The sequence below is a fragment of the Lycium barbarum genome, chromosome 7 (assembly GCF_019175385.1).
Source record: "Lycium barbarum isolate Lr01 chromosome 7, ASM1917538v2, whole genome shotgun sequence".
NCBI classification, from domain to species: Eukaryota; Viridiplantae; Streptophyta; class Magnoliopsida; order Solanales; family Solanaceae; genus Lycium; species Lycium barbarum.
Window position 1 is genome coordinate 100,878,735 of NC_083343.1, and position 23,233 is coordinate 100,901,967.

Here is a 23,233-nt window from a genome sequence, read left to right on the forward strand (position 1 = left end):
GAAAAGAACACAAATGAAGCATAATAGTAAGAGAAATACAATTAAGACGTAAAAAATTGATGACTAACATGAGAGATTAACCAAAAAGAAAATGACTACCAACTTAAAGATTGTTCAGTAGAGGAAAATATTTTTCGATATTTCATGAAATGTTGTTCAAAATTTTTTGAAAACATTCTCTGAAAAAAAATAAGTTTTTTAAAAATGAGGAAAATGACTTCCCTAATAGAAGTAGGTAAGATAAGTTTCACAATGCCTAACTATTACTCAGCCAGTGAAACTCAATGCCTAACTATCCACAATCATCAAATGAAATATCATCATCATCATCATCATCATCAGATGCAATTAGCATTAGGTAACAAAAGTAGAACACTTGCTTCATAGAGAAAGGATCTAAAACATAAAGCTGAATCTAAAACAAATGTTTCTTGTTAACAAAATATGGATCCTTAACTATTTCGCACTATGTAAGGTTGGATGAGGCTCTTAACGTAGGATTGGTCCACTCCAATGTTTCCCACCATTTTTCTTCAACTTTGATTTTTTGGAGGGCTGGGAGAGGATGCCCATTTTTATTGGGAGTATAGAAAGGCAACCGCCTCAGCTCGCGGCAGCGATCTAAACTCATTGATTCAAGGAAATCACAGATCAGTTTTCCCTCACAGATTCTCTTCAATTTAGGCAGGGTGGACAGTGTGAGCTCTTTTAGCTTTGGAAGAATGAGAATGTCACTACTCACTGAAGAACCACGGGGACTGCTGCTTGTACCTAATTGGCTACTTCCCTCTTGGTCAGTTGCTTCCTCTGCTATTGTCTCTTCCATCTCATCACAACAATATACATTGAGCTTCTGAAGGTTTTTGAGATCCTGCAAGATAGCCCGTGAAAACAACTTCTTCATCTTATGGCACTTGGTGATAATAAATTCTGTTAGACCCGAGAAGATGTGAGGGGCAATTTTTCCCTTACAAAGCCCAACAAGATTTGGCAAAGAATGTATGCAGTGGGGGTCTGTAGTAGTATTTCTACCAGAGGGCACGTTTACAATCCATTCTATGTCATCACAAGCAACGATGTCAGAGCTCAAGCCTGTTAAAGTAGTACGTGACAGAAAAATTTTCACCAAGCAGCTACTCAGCCCATGGCAGTTTGTAATCTCTAGAATGTCAATGCAATGTGGAAGAATAATTGATGTTGGCGCATCTCCTCCACCTGCTTCAATGGTGTAATCTTCTACAATCACTCTTCTTTGTTTCTATATACCATCTCCAAAGTCATCATTATGAGAAGGAAACATCTTTTGCCCTACAAATATGTCATACCTCCAATCTCTCTCATAGTAAGGGCGACTTCTCATGAACTGGTTGAAGTTATGCAAATCGTAGAACTGGCCTTCGAATTCTTCGAGCAGTGCTAATCTGGCCAAGTCTTCACCTCGTGCATTCACAAATTGAGGAAGTTTGAGGTATTGAAGCTGGGAAAGTTTAGGTAATATCTCCTTTGGCAATTCATCAAAGATATAATTCACCAATATCTAGAAATTTAAGCTTGACTAAGCTTCCCATGCCTTGAGGTAATTCCTCAATAAGAGTGCCAGATAGATCTAACACCCTCAAATTTTTGAGCTTTCCCAGTGGAGGTATAAATCTGATCTTATTACATCCTGGAAGCAAGAGTGCTCTAAGACTTCCCAAGTCAGATATGCAACTCGGCAAATTCTTAAGCTCTGGGTTGGAGCTCAAGTCGAGTATTTGGAGGTTGTTCATGTACTGAAAGAAAGGACCTGGGATCCTTCTCAAACTACAATTAGACAAAAGCAAGGTTGATAATGTGGGGCAATTGGATGCCATGTCTTCAGGGATTCCCTTTATCTCGCTTATAAGAAAAGAGACTTTATCCAAATCGAATGACCAATCTTGCTCCTCCAGCACTGGTGATCCTATTCCAGCCCTTACCATGTACATTGGTTTAACATTTGTGATCCGCAATGCCATTTCCCTGAGTAAATCATGCATCTTTACTAGTTCTCCAATCGGATTAGTAGCTTCAAGTAAGCAGACCTCCACTAGTTTATTCAATATGGTATGGCCCTGGTTAAACTCTTCTAGCCTAATATTTCCCTTAACCAATCCCTCCATGATAAATCTACCAATGAGTTCATCCCTATCAATTTTACGGTCCTCAGGATACAAAGCACAGTACAAGAAGCACTTTTGCATATTTGTATCTCTCAAGCAATCATAACTATACTGTAGTTCATCGGGGAATTCTTTCGAAGCGTTCCTCCACTCCCTTATATCAGTCACCCCTCTCATGCTTCCCGCCAAAGTGATGAGCTCGAGTGGCAAGCCCTGGCACCTTCCTGTCATGGATTTGGCAACAGGCTCGACATCTAGGCTAAGCACATTCTCGCATCCTAGACTCTGCCTGAACAACTCCCAAGCATCATAAATATTGAATTTCTCCACTTCTAGTAGTCTATTACAACCCATCTTTTGGCAGACTTCACATGAGCGAGTAGTTAGAATCAGTCTACAGCCTTCCACACCAAGAGGGTCACCCAACTTCTCCAAGCAAAGGCGATCCCAGACATCATCCAATATGACAACAATGTTCTTCCTTTCTTTGAATGCCCGGTTTAGTTTGGCTGCCCTTCTATGCTCATCAACCTCATCAGAAAGGTCCAGATTCACTATTTTGGCAAGATCATTTTGTAAGCTTTTGATGCTAAACCCTTGAGAAACAGTAACCCAACGGACTTGATAACGAATCTCATTAACAAGACGATTATGTATATGCTTTGCCAGAGTCGTCTTGCCCACACCTCCCATACCATATATATCGATGCTTGAGACATTTTCACCATGTAACCACATCCAAATCACTTCTAAATTTTGTTTTGATGTTTCCTCATGAACTTGAGGTGCCAGCAGTAGACACTCCTCACTCTCATACATATCATGTACGAGTGTTCCAAAATGTTTACTTTGCTCAAGAAGTTCTCCAGCCCTTCCATTCATCTTCTCCAAAGCACCTCCATTTTTCTCCCCTCTTGTTACTTCTTCTTTTAAAGCACATAATTCTTCTTTGATCTTTATAACCTCGTCAAACCAAGAACCAACTTCTCTTTTCCTCTTCTTCTTCCCAAATCCCTTTTGATTCTCTACCTCGGTCTTCCCATCGAATGCTTTATCTGATAATTGCTTTACACTTCTTTCCAGACTCTTCAAATTATCATCGAAGTCACTCATAGTACTTTTGAACTTATTTACTCCAAAGTCTACTACCTTCTCAACCATGATCTTCCAAAAATCACTGCCAAAAAAAAAAAAAAAAAACCCATAATAATTTAGTTCGGTTGTAGTGGATAAACTTATAATCAACATACAATATTTTCTAATTTCCAACTTATAAGTAACTTTTTGAATTCGTTTAGCAGAAATAAAAGGAGTAAATATACCCTTCAACTTTGCAATTTAGAGCAGATATACCCTTGCTAAAAAAATGGTGCATATGTACCCCTGCCGTTGCACAAATGGTTCAAATATACCTTTTTTCCTGATTTTTTTTCAATTAATTAAAGACACTGTAGGGGTATATTTGCAGCTTTTCGCAAAGTTCAGGGGTATAATTGCACCTTCACACACATGATTTTTTTTTTTTTTGGCCTTCTTTAATTCAACGATTAATTTGGATTTTATTGCTTTGATGATTAGATTTCTTTTTGCACTCATCTGCTTATTAAATTTATCATAGATGTACCAAATTATTTTTATCTAGACGCAAAATAGAAATTGCAATTCTGTCACTTATGATTATTGGGAATAAATAAGGAATCTTGAGATTAATTTTTCTCAAAAGCTCAAGATTCCTTATTTATGGTAGATTTAATAAGATGTGGACAAAAAGAAATTTGATCACCAAAACAATAAATTCAAATTCATGGTTGAATTAAAGAAAGCAAAAGTATTCATGTGTGAGAAAGTGCAAATATACCCCTGAACTTTGCGAAAAGCTGCAAATATACCCTTACAATGGGCTTTTATTTTATTTTAATTAAAAAAATTCCATCAACGAAAAGGTTATATTTGCACCATTTGTGTAACGATATGTATATATATGCACCACTGTTTTGATGAGGAGCATATCTGCTCTAAATCTCAAAGTTGAGGAGTATATTTGCACCTTTTCCCTAAAAGAAATTTGCCCTCCATATGAATTTGGTTCAAAATATGTCTCAATTGTTAGTCAACGGGCTCTGATTTCCCCCTCAACTACGGGAAATAAGATACATTTGCCCTCCATTTGAATTTTGTCCCAAAACAAACGAACCTCCAAATTCTTAGTTTTACCTATTTACAACATATTTTATTATTGAAGAAGATTCTAGAGAAGAAGAGTATTTTGTAACTTTTTGAACCTGTGTTGTTACACCATTTCAGCGCATTAAGAATCGATTTTGTCACAATTTTCTCCGTCGCAAAAGAATTGATAGAATTTAGCAAAAAGGCTCAAATATGCTATCGAACTATCAGAAAAAGTTCATTCATGCCACTTGTTAATAGTTGGGCTCAAAAATACCACTGCCGTTACCATTTTGGGTCATATATGTCATTACTCACTAACAGAACTCTACTACTACCGGATTTTCTCACGTGGTATTATCTAAACCCTTCATTTTATGAGTGACATATATAAGTCATTTCGTAGTTTAGTGGCGTATTTGAGCCTTTTCTCAATTCATATAAAAATCTCCATATTTTCTAATTTTATGTAATAAGCTTATAAGGACAAGTTTATCCCTTATACTAATAACATTTATATCTCACATGGAAAAACTATGCTCTCTTATTTAATTGGATTATGAATCTAATCTTATTCTACATCCTTCACAATTTTTACATACTTTAGGACTCTTTAAAAAGATTTAGAAAACACATAAAATTTATTTAAGAACAAAAAGAGATAGATTTAAAAGAGATTACATTAATGAGGTGTAGATGAGTATAGAGACTTACATATGAGTGATATTTTGGGTGTTAATAGTGCTCGGGAGAAGGCTCAAATTTGTCACATTCATATGTATTTTTCATACCCAACGAATTTATTATTTTTAAATCTTTTTAAAGAGTCATAAAATACGTGAAAAGTGTGAATGATGTAGAATAAGATTAGATTCATAATATAGCTAAATAAGAGAATATATAATTTTTACATGTAAAATAATAGTGTTATTAGTATAAGGGACAAATTTGTCCTTATAAGCTTGTTACATAAAATTAGAAAATATGGGGATTTATATAGGAATTAGGAAAAGGCTCAAATATGCCACCGAAATACGAAATGGCTCATATATGTCACTCATAAAATGAAGAGTTTGGGTAATGTCACGTGGCAAGATATGGTAATAGTAGAGTTTTGCTAGTGAGTAATGACATATATGACCCAAAATGATAATGTCGGTGGCATATTTGAGCCCAACTATTAACGAATGGCATGAATAAGTCTTTTCTGATAATTCGATGGCATATTTGAGCATTTTCCCTAGAATTTATAAAGTATAAGAATTAACACAATTTTTGGTATAATCATTTGGTATTCGGAATTTACTGGCCCGACTAACCCCCTATTCGCGCCGCGAGCCCATAAAGGGGAAAATGCTCCCAACTAGTAGTTTCTTTATTCTAAAAATTCGAACCCCGAAACCTCTAATTAACGATAAAGAGCTAGGTAAGTAAAATATTTAACATTAGCTTAGCTGGAAGATATATACGAATTTTGACCGGATTAATCTTTAAATAGGCTTAATGAAAGGATTAAATGTAATAATCCAAGAACAGATTTGACATTTAAAAATCAACGTTAGAATGACAAAACAATTTTCCCAGGAGCTAAATGTAATCACATAAGAGAGAGCACAAAAATGTTGTAAGGCCTTTTTTCCTCTTCTGAGAAAGCAGATATTTATAGCGTAAAAATCAGAACACTGAAAATTAACTTAGTATAATCTCGTAGTAATACAAGTTTAGTGAACACGTGAAGTTAAAAGTAATTACCCTTTCAGCTGGTCAGGAAAAAGAAGAACAATCAATAGCATTGAAATTTATATTTGAAGAAGATGAAATAAAGGTTCTACTATTATTGCAAGTAAAAAAAATTTGGAACTTTTCAGTCAGTCCGTTATCAAATACTGTTTCGGTTCAATTTTATTTGTCCACTATACTTTTAATATTAATTACTCATTTCCCAAGTCCATTAAAACTATACGCCATTTAATATGCTATATGGGTATGATTGTAAAATGTCCACTTCATTTACTTTTTCTGTGGACAAGGAAGAGTGAACTGATGACAATAAAAAGAAGAACAGGGGCATACTTAAGGCTGAAAGAAATTCGATATTTACCTCTGATCTACAAGTTGAAGCAGAACGTAAGAAATCAAGAGCAGCAGAGAAGCAGTGCACTTTATAAATGGGGAAAAAGTACTGATTGGCTTTGGTCAAGGTCTTTATTTAAGGAGAAAAACTCGATAAAAATAAGAAACAAAGATGCGGTCAAGAATTATCTTGGATATAACTCGTTTGAAAAGATATTTAGGTTTGTGGGTTGCGGCGGAGGCGGGGGGGGGGGGGGGGGGGGGCGGCGAGGGAATTTGAAAAAAAAAAAATAGGGAGAAGAGAATTTTGTTAGAATAACTGTGTTTTAAGATAATGTTTAGTTATTTTGGTTTTAGATCATTTTAAAAAAAAAAGTTTAAATATGTCATGGAACTACTCTGACTTATTTATGCCACTCTTCTTCCATATCAATTTAGCTAGTTTGGCTCATTTATGTCATCGTTGTGATAAAAAGTGCACAATCGTGCCACTTTTCATTAACGGCTCAAATGACCGATTTTACAATAATAGGTTTTGCATGTGTCGTCCAATTAGAGATCTGTGTCACTAAATTAACCCACATTGATTTTCGTTATTGCTCTAATACTATAATAGAAATTTGGAAGATAGGAATTATGGAGAAAGTTTTTTGTGTATATTCATCTTTATAATACTCCTATTTGTACATCTCTATGTATACTAAAATAAAGAATAAATGAAATACAACATTTATATTTGTCGGAAAAGGGTCCGATTTGCCCCTATACTCTCTGAAAAGGGATCTTTCGTTATACTTTTTTGATATATTTATCCTTTCCATCCAACTTTAGGGTCATATTTGCCCCTCCACCGTTAGTTTACTTGTCCCCACTTTTATTATCCTACGTGGCGCCTGCATGAATATTTATTCCCACAAATTTAATTCAGCCAAGATAAAATTTCAACCCATTATTTTAACCCGACCCATTCAACAAAAAACCCACCCAACTTGCGACTTATCCCACCAGAAATATTCATTTCCATTCTCAAACCCAAAACCCACATTCTTCATCTCTCACTTGAGAATGGAAATGAATATTTCTAGTGGGTTAAGTCTCAAGTTGGGTGGGTTTTTTGTTGAATGAATCGGGTTAAAATAATGGGTTGGAATTTTATCTTGGCTGAATTAAATTTGTGGGAATAAATATCCATATAGGCGCCACGTAGGATAATAAAAGTGGGGACAAGTAAACTAACGGTGGAGAGGCAAATGTGGCCCTAAAGTTAGATGAGAAGAGTAAATGTCAAAAAAGTATAACAAAGGGTAAATATAGCCCTTTTTTTAGAGTACAGGGGCAAATCTGACCCTTTTCCGATTTCTTATTTGTCTACTGCTAGCAAAAATAACTAATTAGATTTTTTCCTTGTGCTTATCATGTGCACTGCTACAGCTGGAATTGGGGTTATTTGTAGCGAATGATCAAAAGCTCTTGTTTATCCATGTGTCTAGTCCTTTTGTGTATTATGAAACAGCTCACAATTCCTAATTTGGGACAAGGACATCGACTACTCCGAAACCCCATCTGTTTCTCTTCTTCTTCTTCTTCGTAGTAGTATCATCTTCCTTCATACTATCTTCTTCATTCCTTTGTTTATTTTCTCGATTAGGAGCTGGATTAGCATGTACTCCAATATTATATTGGGAGATTAATGAAGTGAATAGTATTAGTTTTGATGGTCACTTTTAGACGCTTGTTAATACTTGTCACCGTTTGAAATGTAATTATGAAATAATCACTTTTTACCATATTCTATAATAGCACATTTCAGAACGTATTGGTTATTTTCTGTAACTAGTTTTTGGGGTTTGTCCCCTACCAGTATTATAATTATAAAATTTATATATATATTAAAAGTTTTGAGTTATAAAATAGGAATATTACTGACGTGTAAAGTTTTAACGGCTAACTAAAAGTCTCTAGTTTACAGAGCGTTATGTTCGTACCCAAGATCAATTATATATTTTCCTCTCTTAAAATTGTTATTCCCCTTTCAGTTCACGAAGGGGGAATTAAATGTTGTTCATTTATGTTACTTTCAAGCATCTTATTTTTAGTGATAACGCAAATTTACTTTCAATTTGAAAAATATTCTTCAATTTTAGATGCATAAAGTATATATCTGCCATTGACCACTCAATTTAGTTAGTGTTCTAATGAAGCGCTACTTTTACATTGATACATTGTAATTTTGTAAATTATCTCTTAATATATTAGTGGAGAAAACGACCCTGTAAGTCTCGGGGCACGCGCAACATTGCACGTGTATCCCATGCTAATTAGAACAAACGTTTTACAAAAATATAATAAGTGTGCTTAGACAAAAATCGAAGGGAAAAAAATGCAGATTCAAACTGGTAAATGTTGAACCTATTCGATTGATATTTATTGTCGTTGTGAAGCATAATTATACTGGGAATTTTCTATCAAATGAATCTGCAAAATATTGTCCGAACACTTTCAATTATGCAATTCTTATTATATATAAATATATACTCAACTTGACAGTAATTCCCTTTTTTTATGTCAACAACACCTAATTTAAAAACTGAAGCTTCATTTTTATAATTGCATACATATCAAGAACTTATTGTCGAATGAAAGTAGCGTTTAATAGAAGTTGTACAGAAATTCGATCAATGTATCCCTTCCTTATGTGTAGTAGATTATTGTCAATTTCATAGTGTACAGCTCCAGAAATTGTATTTATCTGTGATAGAAATAATAATTGCTGAAAATGATATATATAAATCATACTTACATGTATATATACCTTTGTGTGATATGGCATTATGAATTCTTTCATATGTAAATTTAGTTAACAAAAGTAGTTAAATATAATATAAATAAAAGTGTCTTATAAAAAGTAGAACATGCTGGTTATGGCCATGAGAGGATTCAATGGTGATACAAACAAGAGTTTAAAGAGAATCACAAAACATAAGATAAAATTGACACAAAAACTATACAAAAACGAAAAAAAAAAAAAAAAAGATTAACCCAAGTAAAGTTTCATAAACTGTAAATATACCTCTAACGAACTATGAACATAGAAAAGGAAGGCAAGTATATTTGCTTCATCTATGATAATCTGAATTATGGAGTTAAAACCCCACAATTACTTCATCCGACGTTAACAGATAATCCTTCACTGTGGCTCTGTGGTTCATGAAGCCTTATTAATACAACGAATTAGGGTGTGGAGATAAACAATATATTGCATTAATTAGGGAGTGGGAAAGTCACCAAAGTGACTATTAGATTTCTTCTATATTAAATGCCAAAATGGTATATACTGTTTACAAGCTAACACATACATTGTACATTATTAATATAATAATAATAAATCAAAGCTCAAGAAAGGTTAATCAAAGGTCTGCAATTATAATAAAAATCAATGCCTAAATTTAATACATACTATGATTCTATGAACGTGATGTAGCCATGTAATAGTAATTTTAAAGTGTATATTTAAAGCTAATGTTTAATCTTTGAAGTGTGTATTTACATTTTTGTACAAAATATTAAAGAAGTAGTTTTTGATTGAGGGATAAAAATGTCATTCATTTTCTATGGGGATTTTTGTAAACTAAACTTTTCACTTAGAGCCTTCCCACTTTATAATTATATATGATACATTGAAAAGGTTTTACTACAATTACCTATTGTAAAAATTGCCGTGAAGTGAAAAGTAAGTCGTCGATGTGTAAAATGAATCAAGAGTACATGACACGTCATCCGTTTAGATTACTGAAAATAATTGGATTTACTTACCTTCCAAATTTTAAAAATGTTATATGGTTTATTTCATTTAAATTTAATAAGTAGTCGCCTGGCCGTTAGAATGACTTATGAAGTTACTAAAACATACATTTCGTCGCGATCTTAAGTAAGGAATAAATTGATCTATAAAATGAACAAGAGTTCAGTTCATTGCATTTAAATTCAGTAAGTAGTCGCCTAGCCATTAATTAAAACGATATTAATTAGTCACTAAAACTTACATATTGTCGCATGTAACGATCCATTTGGTCGTTATTGCTTTTTCGATGCTTTTGATCCTTTCCCTAGCTTTGTTAGCTCACTTTTGACCCCAAGGGGACCGTTGACAAGCATCCCAAGGTCTTTGGATATGATTTGGGCGATTTGTGGAAATTTGGGCTTAAAGCTAAAAAGGATTGACTTAAAGTTGACTTTTCGGTAAACGAACCTTTATTGAAATTCCATCGATTTCGAGAGGTTCGAATGATCATTTGTGACTGATTGGTGGGTTTGGTTCGGTTCCCAATGCACTTGGGTCTGTTTTGGGACTAGTGTTGGAAAGTTGGTTTTGGGTTTTGGGGGATTGACTTGGTCAATGAGACCCCCGTTGAGAAATCCGAGGCACGGGTGAGTTCGTAGCGTGTTTTTATGTATATATGGATATCTGGTTTGTGTGTATAGGGCCTCGGTGATAATCGAATTTCGGAATGAGTTTGTGGAACATGAATGTTTTCTGATTTCTGGTGTATCGCAATAGCGGTGGTCATGCCGCAAAAGCGGCTAAGTGCATTTTTAGGTAACCGCTGTAGCGATGGGGTGAGCGCTGAAGCGGGACCGTTATAGCGGTGCCGTGATCGCAGAAGTGGTTGTCGGGCAGTTTCTTCATTTAATGACTTAACAAAACCCCAACCCTTATGTCTATATTCTATTCTCATAACCTTAAGCTTTGGAGGCAAATTTAAGGGTTTTGGGGCAGATTCTTCATCAAGATAATTCTCTTGGTCTTAGATTCCACAAGTTATTATTCCTTATCATGATCTAATGCTAGAAATCTATAGAATCAAAGAGGGATTAAATAGGTTTTCATGAAAGTTTCTTAAAAAGGGGTTTAGACTTCCTAAGTTGATTATGTTGATGAAATTGGCTAAGATAATCATAGAATCTGATGTATTCAATGTTGTTAAGCATGTATCATCCATTATTAGAGGTTAATTCTTGAATTGAAAAGCTAGGGTTTATATCCAAATTTGAGGGGTTTGCCTAGAATCCAAATTTAAGTGATTTGTTAGTGCTCCTAGCTTTATAATTGATGGGAATTGATCACCTAGAATATCTTTTTCATGTTGAGACCTATAGATTTGTTATTCCATCTCTCTAGTTCATAAACCCCACTCCATAGGTTGGGATTTGAGTCTTGAATAGAAGTAAGGTTTGAATGATGTTCTTCTTGATTTTAATTTCATGATTCAGATATGACTAGACTTCCATTATCTTGAGGCTCAAAGGGAAGGAAAGACTAAGGTTTGACTATTGGAGACTTTGTTGCTCGGCTCTCCAGGTATGTTACAGTTTACCTTATGGCACTACTAAAAAACTGTCAAAAATCGACAAAAAAAACCGACGGACCGCATCGGTTTTTTCAATGAAACCGACGGGAAACCGACCCTTTACGATCCGTCGGTTTACATAGCCTCGCTTTTTGAAAACCGACAGACCGCGTCGCTTACGAGGTCCATCGATTTTTATCCAATAATTAAAAAAAAAAAAAAAAAAAAACCGACGGACTGAGTCGGTTTTTTTAATTTCTGATTTTTTATCTTAAATAAAAAAATATAAATTTTATGAAAAAACCGACACAGTGCGTCGGTTTTCTCGAAAATTTTAAGAATTAATTTCTAGAAAACCGAGGGACTGAGTCGGTTTTCCGTCAATTTTCTGGAAAATTTCCTGCATGCAATTGCTGCATTTTCTGCAGCCACACCTGCTCAAAAACCAGTACCAAAAGCTGCTCAAAACTAGCATTAAAATGCTCCAAAACAATTCTAAAAGAGCTACTGTCACACCCCATTTTAACCGGGTTGATTTAGGGAGTATGACGTATTGGTGATTCCTATTTATTTTGTTTTAAGGAGTCGCCACCTAATTATTTTAACGGTGAATTAGGACACCTAAATGTTAACTAAGGTAAAGTTAAAACTAAACCTCTGTTAATAATCTGCTTAACCAGTATGATTCTAGGTAAGGGCTCTATATTATCCTAAAGGGAGGGGGTTAGGCATCCTTTAGAATCCGTTAATTACGGTTATCCGACCAAACTTAGGTTAATTAATTGAGGCTAAATACAGTGCTTGAATTTTAGAAAATGACTAAAAAATATTGCTAAAGTTTTAACAGAAAATAATGTTAGTTGAAATAAGATTTACAAAAATGCAATAATTTGTATAAACGAAAACTTCAAATGCCATTTTTTGAAATAAGATTTATGAAGGTTGATAAGACTTTATAGATAATACTTGTAGCAAATACAATAATTTGCCTATAAATAATAATCTTTTAAGTGATTTAGCGAATGTGAGCTTTAGATAGAAAGTATATTATACGAATTTTGCAATGTAGAAAAGCCTAGACTTATTTTTTACATGATGCAACGGGCATGAGTTTTCCTTTTTATTGGCTCTATTTAACTATATTTGGATAAATACATGTATAATCCAATCGATTTTAAAATATTTTATAAAATGTACTTGGATTAATGTTTACATACTAGCGACGCTTCGAGATTTTTCCAGATAGTAAAATAAAGTATAATTCCTTTAGCTCACAATATGTTGTTTTGAAAATCGATTATTCCAATGAAAGATGAATATTGTAAATACTGTAAATAATTTTAACGTGACATAAAATAAGAGTGAAACTTACGGAATTAATTACGATTTTTAGACTAACTACCGTTACTAAAGCTACCCCCATTGATTCATGAGGAATTATCTAAACTAAAAATGAAGGTGTTAGTCATGCATAATGAAAATCAAATACATAACAAAACAAAAATAGAATGAATGCATGCCAAATAAATGGATCTGGTTCGTTTGGACCACTGCTGTAGTCCTTTTCTGCCTTTGGGCTTTGGCCCAGAAACTTCTTCACACTGCCCCAACTGGACTGCAATTTTGTTTTGCTATATGGGCCTCGGCCTAGAATTTTATTTGCTGCGGATGGATTAAATGAGGAGTGACTGGAGAAGATTATTTCGTTGGGCTTTAGCCCAACACCAAATGCGGAGGGAGGTGAGTCCCTTGGACTCGTGTGCGGTAGTCGTGCCCGAAGACAAAAGAAAAGGATTAGTGTATACTCAATAAATAAAGCCATATATAATGTAAGATTCAAAACAAGCAAATCAGCAACTCGTATACACACTATGTATATCTAGGTATATTTCATGTATATACATTCATGCATAGTACACTTGCAATGCACAGGCACATGAAATGTTAGAAGAGGACACACAACACATACAGAAATCACACAGGTCCCCTTTCTGCTGGCAAGAGCAATAGAAAGAGTTCCACAGTATGGCATTTTGAGCGAAAGCAGGCACAAAGTGATTTGTTTAACATTGAGCAAGTGATTTAAATAATGATGAAGTAAATAAAGGCAAGATAAGACCCCAGAGATTTAAATTTCAGGACCATCGAGTAAATCAACTAAAGTACAAGTATTTCTGATTCTAAGGCAATATCATTTCATGCATGAGAAACAAGGAGAGACAATAGTAGTCTTTCTATGGAGAATACAGAACTAGACTTAGGTGGGACTTGAGCATGGGAAGACAAAGCAGTCAAAGCAAAGGCTAGACAAATAACACATAGCAAAGTTCAGATTCCAGTTTGAACCACTAGACACTTCAAGACATGAAAGTTGGGCAAGTCATCTAGGACATGTAAAATGCAAAGGAAATAGCAGATTAGATGATCATTCAGTGATGCAGGATCATGTGCTTACAGAATTACCCCCCATGACACCCTTAATATATTTTAACATGGAAAAATACTCTCACCAGAGGTCAAACCACCAATAATGGCATGCAGGATCTCATGATAATTAGACAGCAAATGTAATCAGACAAAGGGCATGATAACAACAAACAACGATGGAGACTCCAACATAGCTCATATGACCTTTCAGCAAATATGGACATTTAACATTCAAAGGCCTATATCATATCTATCCTTTTTAGACCAGGCTTGTTACATTCTGTACGTAAGTCCAGTTTCGCAAATTGTTTTCAAAGTTCAGATGCAAAACCAACTCAAACTAACTAAATATGAATATTTAAACCTTCATTGTTTTAGCAGACCTATGAGACTTACAGGACATAACCCTTGCACCTTAACTATTTCAAATCTCAATTTCACCCAACATGTAGTGTATATAGATTTCAGGACAATTAAACATGTTTAAATTATTTCATACTGAGCAGAAATCAGTGCAAAATCTTAAATTTACAAAGGTTTCCTTTAAAAACACATCATGTCTTGCCAACAAACAATCAAAAAAACTTCATGCTATTCTCAGATTACTTAACTGCGACTCTGATGCAAACAGTCATGTTCGACCTAATAGACTATGACATGCAGGATATTCAATACTAAACTAACCTAACATACTAAAACATGTTTAACCACTAAGAAAAATCAAGACACATGCATTTCATCTAATCACACCAGCATATAATATGCTTCACAAACTCTAAACTGAACTAACATAATAATAACTCATGCAAACAATAAACTGATGCTAACACATAATGAAAAAAAGTTAAAAAAAATGCAAAAAATAAAAGAAAACAAAGGGGAAATTAACGCACCTTCTTCGGGTGCAGCGAAATGGGATGCGGGGCTCCGGGTCTACACTCGAAGACTATTGAAACAAAGTTGTTTGAATTCACAACAACAGACAAAAACCGACCGAAACAGGAAAAATAAACATCCGAATATTTGGACTCGGTGTTTTGAATGATTTAAACCACTATAAAACTCGATATTTTGGAGACTTTAAGGGTGACTCAGAACTCTTATTTCAAAGAGTGGTGTCAGATTTCGTATCTTGAGCGGAAAAAGGTAGGGGTTTTCGACAGAACTCACTGTTCTTCGAGAATGTTTTCGATCCAAAATAGGGGTTCAAGAACTCGTTTTGGTAAGTGGATTCTTGCCGATTCCAAAACTCCTTTTTTTTCTCCCTTTTTCAGACGATTCCCTCCACTATTTATCCTTCTCTTTTTTTGGGGTTCTTTCGCGTTGAAGAGAAAAAAAAAAAAAAAAAAAAAAAAAAGGGAGGGGAGATAGAGCGTGGTGTGGTGACAGTGGTATGGGTGTGTCAGACGCGTGGGGTGGGCGACAAGGTGAAGTGGGACGGCAGAGATGTTGTGGAGGGGCAGGGCATGGTGGAGTGGAGGTGTCAGAGAGGTAACGTGGGAGGCGAAGGAGAGAGAGTGAAGGCGAGGGAGAAGAGAGGAAAGGAAAAGGGGAAGGGTGCGGCGGAGGAGAAGGTGAGAAGGGAGTGAAAATGAAAGGGAAAAGAGATTAGGGTAAATGATGAAGAGGAAAGGAAGTGGACCGGGTCAGGCGAAATAGTGGGCTAGTTGTGCTAAAATATGGGCTGGGCAAAATTAAAAAAATGGGCTGATCCGAAAAGTGTTGGTTAATTATTTGGGCTAGTAAATTAAAATAATGTCAGGTAATTTAAAATATGGATTGGTTTTGTGCATTGGTCCGAAAATAGTATGAGTTGATTGGGCTACTACATTTAAATAAAAGACCTATTTAAATAACTGTGTTAAAATATTACTTAATATAAAATATGCAATTATTAATGCTCAGATAAAAAGTGGCGTTGTAATAGCCGTGCAATAATATTTCGAAAATCCACAGTACATAAACACTATTATTTAATTATGCAAAGATAAATGCGATCCGTGTGCGTGAGCTGGTAAAATGCCGAAATGATAATAATAATAATAATAATAATAATAATAATAATAATAATAATAATAATAATAATAATAATGGCTAGTAACTGCAATAAAATAATGAAACGTCGGTATTGATAAAAGGCTAGTAATTATAGTAAAATATAATATATATATATATTTTTTTTTAATTTTCCAAAAATATTAGAAGCGCAAAATAGGTATTTTGGAGGAGAGGCGGGACAAAATTGGGTGTCAACAGCTACAACACATAAAATCACCCTAAGTAACAATCAAACACATCAAACACTATCTAAACACATCAAATACGATCTAAATAGACCTTCAAAGTTCAAAAATATTTAAATGTCCAACCAAAAGTACCATTAACTAGTTCTACATAGTTTTAACATAAGTCCATAAAGCATAAAACATAAGCCCATTATGAAATCCAAACTAAAACATAAGCCCCACGACTATATAAATGAACCCTAACCGCTTCCGGTTTCAAATACTTCTTACACCGGCAACGAGAACAAGCACACCTAATTACCCCTTCAAAATGAAAAGGGTGAAGTGACATTGCATGTGTGCAAACTTGTCAACAAATTCATCATGTACACCCACACGATCACTATTATTTATATTATACATCCACATACGATCCATCTACAAAAATATACCCACAAATTATTGAGGTTATAGAAATATATTTTAACTTAAGAATTCTAACTTAAAATATAACTTAAGAAAACACAATCCCAACCAATTCTAACTTTGAATTCTCAATAACAATTCTAACTTTAATATAACTTTTAAAAGCACAATCTCAACCAATTCTAACTTTGAATTCTTAATAACAAATCTAACTTTAATAACTTATGGATTCTAACTTTAATATAACTTTTAAAAGCACAATCCCAACCAATTATAACTTTGAATTCTCAATAACAATTCTAACTTTAATAACTTATGGATTCTAACTTTATTTCTAAAAATCGAAAAGTAAATCTAGTCAAATAAAATCTACGCTTTAGTTTAGAGGTTATAGAAATATTATGACTTAACAATTCTAACTTTGAAAAGCACAATCAAAGCCAATTCTAACTTTGAATTCTCAATAACAATTCTTACTTTAACAACTTATGGATTCTAACTTTAATATAACTTGGAAAAGCACAATCCAACCAATTCTAACTAAGCTAACACAAATACATTGACAATGAACATAAAAATAGCACAATCTCAAGCAAATATATATATATATATATATATATATATATATATATATATATATATATATATATATATATATATATATATGAAAAGTAAACTAGTCAAATAAAGTTTACATTTTTTCGCAAATTCAACATCAATAATTTTTAAAAGCACAGTCCCAACCAATTATAACTTTGAATTCTCAATAACAATTCTAACTTTAATAACTTATGGATTCTAACTTTAATATAACTTTTAAAAGCACAATCCCAACCAATTCTAACTTTGAATTCTCAATAATAATTCTAACTTTAATAACTTATGAATTCTAACTTTATTTCTAAAAATCGAAAAGTAAATCTAGTCAAATAAAGTCTACGCTTTAGTTTAGAGGTTATAGAAATATTATGACTTAACAATTCTAACTTTGAAAAGCACAATCACAGCTAATTCTAACTTTGAATTCTCAATAACAATTCTAACTTTAATAACTTATGAATTCTAACTTTAATATAACTTGGAAAAGCAGAATCCCAACCAATTCTAACTAAGCTAACACAAATACATTGACAATGAACATAAAAAATAGCACAATCTCAAGCAAATATATATATATATATATATATATATATATATATGTGTGTGTGTATGTATGTATAGTCAAATAAAGTTTACATTTTTTCACAAACTTAACAATAATTTAAGAAAGCACAACACCAACCAATTCTAACTTTCAATTCTCCATAATAATTCTAACTTTAATAACTTATGGATTCTAACTTTAATAACTTATGAATTCTAACTTCAATATAACTTTGAAAAGCACAATCCCAACCAATTCTAAAAATTGAAAAGTAAATCTAGCCAAATAAAGTCTACATTTTAGTTTTGAGGTTATAAAAATATTATAACTTAACATTCTAACCTTGAAAAGCACAATCCTAACCAATTCTAACTTTGAATTCTCAATAACAATTCTAACTTTAATAACTTATGGATTCTAACTTTAATATAACTTTGAAAAGCACAATCCCAACCAATTCCAAAAATTGATAAGTAAATCTAGTCAAATAAAGTCTACACTTTAGTTTTGAGGTTATAGAAATACTATAACTTAACAATTCTAACTTTGAAAAGCACAATCTCAACCAATTCTAATTTTGAATGCTCAATAAAAATTCTACTAACTTATGGATTCTAACAAAAAGCACAAAAAAAAAAAAAAAAAAACTAGTCAAATAAAGTATACATTTTTGCACGAATTCAACATCAATAATATTATAAACAATGATAACTAAGCTAACACAAATACATTGACAATGAACATAAAATATAGCACAATCTCAAGCAAAAAAAAAAAAAAAAAATGAAAAGTAAACTAGTCAAATAAAGTTTACATTTTTTCACAAATTCAACATTAATAACATTGCAAATGATGTTTAACAAAGCTAAATAGACTAAAATTAGGCCTAAAATCTACAAATAAAACTAAATTTGAAAGAATTTAAAAAGCCCTAATTTAAAAGAAACTACCTCAAATTACAAGTTAAAAACAGGGCTGGGGTAGGTGGGGTTTGGCTGCGCAGGTAGCGGCGGGTGGGCAGCGGCTAGCAGCTGTTATACCCCATTTAAACCGGGTCAAAGCGGAGTACAACATATTGGTGATCCTTATATTGTTTAACTTAAGGAGTCGCAACCTAATTATTTTAACAGTGAATTAGGACACCTAGCTATTAACTAGATAAATGTTTAAAATAGACTCCATTTTTAAAGGTCTATTTAACTTAATGATTTTGGGCTAGGGTTCTAAATATCCTAATGGAAAGGTCTTAGACATCCATTAGAATCCGTTAATTACGGTTAACCGGTCAAACTTAGGTTTAAAAAAAATAGTCTCAAAATATAAGTATAACGTTTTAGATACTTTATGACCATTTGAGAAAATAATTTGTAACTAGCAAGCTTATAGTATTAAAACATAAATAATAGTAGTCAACTTTATAGTTTTAAAGCCAAAATAAAATATAAAAGAAATCTTTACAAATCCTGGCACTTTCACATATTGAAATATTATTGAATTTGAATGATTCGAAACAAGTAGCAGTCAATTCAAAACATGAGCAACGTTTATAAAATAGTATTCTTTTATCTTAAAATATGCCAAAACTGAAAATGGAATTTTTAATCTAGCTGTTCCAAAGCCACAGTTTTAGCGAGAAAATAAAATAAGATTTGCAAAATAATAATAAAAATACCTGTCCAAACAGTGCACTAATATATTTCAATGGATATAATGTCGCCTTCAAAAAATTGTTTTCAGATTCATCTTCAGCTCCTATATAAATATTACCATTCTTTAAGTGATGAAAATATTACTTTATTAATAATAAATTATTGGGATAGTCTAAATGATAGAATAAAACCTACGCTAACTAAGTTTATCCTAAATCCCAAAACAGGGATACACCAAGCATAAACAAACCAGCGATTGTGTTTGACAAATAAATTTAAAACAATTCAATAAAATAAAATAAAATGAAAATGGAATGACAGGTAATAGAAGGATAGCCAAAAGAAGTCCCGAGAAATTTTGCTCGTTCCTCTTGACAGATTTGATGCATTTAAGGGAAACTTTGTGTTATCGACTCCATGCTCGGGTACGGTGGTGAGTCTTGTACCAAGACTCGATGTCGCTCCAAGTGCATATGCAAAAGAGAAAAACAAAATAAGAATTAGAAAAGAGAAATCTGATTTCTAAACATCCATCAGGAAACCAACAAACAAAAACCCAAAGAAAACAACATAACTACTTGAATTATAGCAGCTTGTGAACCACACTAAAACAAAGACTACATAGTTATCCATGTCATGTCCCATGTGCATATGCAAAAGAGAAAAACAAAATAAGAATTAGAAAAGAGAAATCTGATTTCTAAACATCCATCAGGAAACCAACAAACAGAACCCAAAGAAAATAACATAACTACTTGAATTATAGCAGCTTGTGAACCATACTAAAACAAAGATTACATAGTTATCCATGTCATGTCCCATGTTTAAAGTCCCATCCAAAGTTTTGAAATAGCATGAGTCCATTTAATGCCTTTTAGTAGTTTAAGAAAACCCAACAGAACTCAGATGGTATGACATTACTTAATAGCATATGACAAGTCACCCATAGCCATTATATCTAGACTTAGATATGAAGATGAGACTAACAATCTCCTGTTAGAAAACAAACTGCGATATGACTCATAATGAAACTACTGAACACACAATCTTATCTCGTATTTAGGCAGCATCAATGATCAAAACATGAATAATATTATAATGCTATTTAGACATCTTGACAAACATCAATGATATGGTTTGATTAATAAACTATCATCAAAATAACTTCCTGACACGTTTCTAAGCAAAATGAAACTAACACATAATTTTTATGCCATCCAACTAGTGTTTCATGCTTTGACAGTAAATGAACTTAAAGAAATATATAATGTTGATAGACGGACCTTTTTTAGGTGCAGTGAACTGGGGTGCAGGGTCTCAGATCCGAATGACTCCAACCTCCCTCACGGATAAAAACAAAAAAAAATGAGTTAAACACAGAGATTCTATTTCCACAAACTTAAGCAAAGTAATGCTTTTTTCTTAGATATGAACAACAATGAATGATCAAAACATGGCAACAAGCAGATGATTTTTAAGAAGTAAGAAAGGGAGGAAACAAGAGCTTGTGAATAGCAAGAGAGGCGATCAAAATTTCTGGTAAAAGGGTGGTTGGCGGCAATTCCAAAACCTTTTTTTTTTTTTTTGATATTTAGAGAGGGACAATAGCAGTCACGTCCCCTCAATGAAAACCAAACAATAGTATTTATCGGATGAGCTTAGGGTTTACTAGGGTTCCAAGATTTTGGGCGGGATTTCTTGGTCAAAACTCCATTTGAAATCCAAACATTCGGATTTTCTATGGATATTTCAGTTACCAGATCAGAAAAGAAAGAAGGAGACAAAATCCATTAAAGCTTTGTACTATAGAAACTGATACAAGAAAAAGGATTTGAACTCACCAATCCGAATTTAGCCCTCAGTCAAAGAGCCCTCTTAGCATGAGATTCGGAGGTCTTTCCCGAAATGGTGAGACCTCTTCTGATATTGGGGTTGAAAACCTTTGGAACATTACTGAGGATGGAAGTGGAGAAGAAAGCTAGGTGCGGCTGCTTTGGGAGAGAAAAAAGTTTGTAGGGTTTAAAATGAAGAGTGAATCTGAACCATTAGATGTAATCCAACGGTTAGGATATATTCTACTTAATGTCTTAATGGACTAAATTTATTGGGTTGGATGAATTTATCAAATGGGCTGGCCTGGTGTACTGCTTTTGAGCCAATATTGGTTGAATAAAAGATCACATGATTGGGCTAACATGAAGTCTTCTTGGTCTGAAAAAAAAAATACCTTATTCTTATATTTCTTTGGGCTTCTGAATTAGGATTAAAGACAATTTTTATTTAATTATAAATTAACGCGTGCTAAAATATTACTTAATATAAAAATAGTACTCAAATAGAGATAAAATCCTATGATATTGTAATAGTTGCGCGATAGTATTTATAAAGTTTAAAAGTAAGTAAATGCTATCGTCTAATTGTATAAAATAAATGTGATGCGTAAGATGTTAAAAGTGCTCTTGATGATTATAATATTAAGTGATGGCAATATAATGAAAATAATAATAATAATAATAATGGTAATAATAATGATAATAGACAATGACTATAGTTGGATAATGAAAATGAAGATGTTAATAGAAAGTTGATAATTGCAATAAAATATAAATAACTGTTCTTAAGTTGTCAAAAATTTTAGAAGCGAAAATAAATACTTTGGAAGAAAGGCGGGACAAAATTGGGTGTCAACAACTTATCCCTCTTTGGCCGGTAATGATGAAAGAATTTTCGGGCAAAGACGTTGACTTAGTAGCCTATTTTGTCTCGCAGAATTTGGGAGAGTATAAGGGTAAAGAAAATTTGAGTGAATTGTGGCCGAACTCCGGTCTTTGAGTTGCCTACATATCTCGGGTTGCACGAGAATCAGGCCGTGTGTAGTTCTGGGATAGCTACGACACACGCGAATAAGCAATCATGACTAGTGCAAATCTCTTAAAAAAAATTGCCCCAGTGTCGAATTATGATGACACTGGGTATTATGATTAAGGAAATATATCGAACTTGAGAATTCTGAAATATGAATACGTGTGAACTCGATGATCGGGTTATCGATGTAACCTGAATGACGGAGTGAAGTTTGAGGTAGACTCTTGACCTTTGTTGGGAAGTCTGGTTATCCTTCTTAACAAATTGCCCCAGTTCACTGTCGAAGAAATAGTTCCACGTTTAGCTAAAGCTCCTGCGAAACTTAAACTAGATAAAATAGTTAGTAAATAAATATCGGAAGTAAAGCGATGTAGAATAGCCTTAGCTAAGGCTAATGCAAATCAGGTTTTAGGCCGATGATTCATGAGAATGATGCCTTTGGCGATGTTTAATGAAAATGAGGCCTTAAACCAGATATGAAGATGAGGCTATTTAAGCCGAATGATTTATGAAAATGAGGCTTTCTAAGCCGACATAACGAGGTTTTTCTTTAAAACCCAATGATTGATGAAAATGAGGTAGTGAAAGGTTGAGCTTCCGCTACATATACCGGTGGCTAGGGCTCTTCACGGTTTTGGTTAAAACCAAAACCAAACCGAAAATTTAACCAAACCGAATAAAAAACTGACATTTGGTTTGGTTTGGTTTGATTTGGTTTTAAATTTTAAAAACCAATAATATTTGGTTTGGTTATGGTTCTATTAAAAAA

At 33.4% G+C, this 23,233-nt stretch overlaps 2 protein-coding genes and 1 long non-coding RNA gene across 3 annotated transcripts; all 3 read right to left on the reverse strand.

The window, feature by feature from the left end:
• Positions 1-310: 310 nt before the first annotated feature.
• Positions 311-904, reverse strand: LOC132603646 (probable disease resistance protein At5g47260). Its single transcript, XM_060316789.1, has one exon. It carries the CDS (start codon positions 902-904, stop codon positions 467-469), a length of 438 nt encoding a protein of 145 aa, XP_060172772.1. The 3' UTR covers positions 311-466.
• Positions 349-6,568, reverse strand: LOC132603645 (probable disease resistance protein At4g27220). Its single transcript, XM_060316787.1, has 2 exons — positions 6,409-6,568; positions 349-3,318 (listed from the first exon to the last, which is right to left on the reverse strand). The coding sequence occupies exon 2, from the start codon at positions 3,300-3,302 to the stop codon at positions 1,515-1,517; it is 1,788 nt and encodes a 595-aa protein (XP_060172770.1). The 5' UTR covers positions 3,303-3,318; positions 6,409-6,568; the 3' UTR covers positions 349-1,514.
• A 13,151-nt stretch (positions 6,569-19,719) lies between these two features.
• On the reverse strand, positions 19,720-21,905 carry LOC132603647 (uncharacterized). The gene is made up of 2 exons (XR_009568472.1): positions 21,441-21,905; positions 19,720-20,937 (listed from the first exon to the last, which is right to left on the reverse strand). It is a non-coding gene; the product is annotated as an uncharacterized LOC132603647 (long non-coding RNA).
• Positions 21,906-23,233: the final 1,328 nt, after the last annotated feature.

Coding starts and splice junctions, on each gene's coding strand:
- LOC132603646 (XM_060316789.1), bottom strand. CDS start 904: ATGAAGAAGTTGTTTTCACGGGCTATCTTGCAGGATCTCAAAAACCTT.
- LOC132603645 (XM_060316787.1), bottom strand. CDS start 3,302: ATGGTTGAGAAGGTAGTAGACTTTGGAGTAAATAAGTTCAAAAGTACT.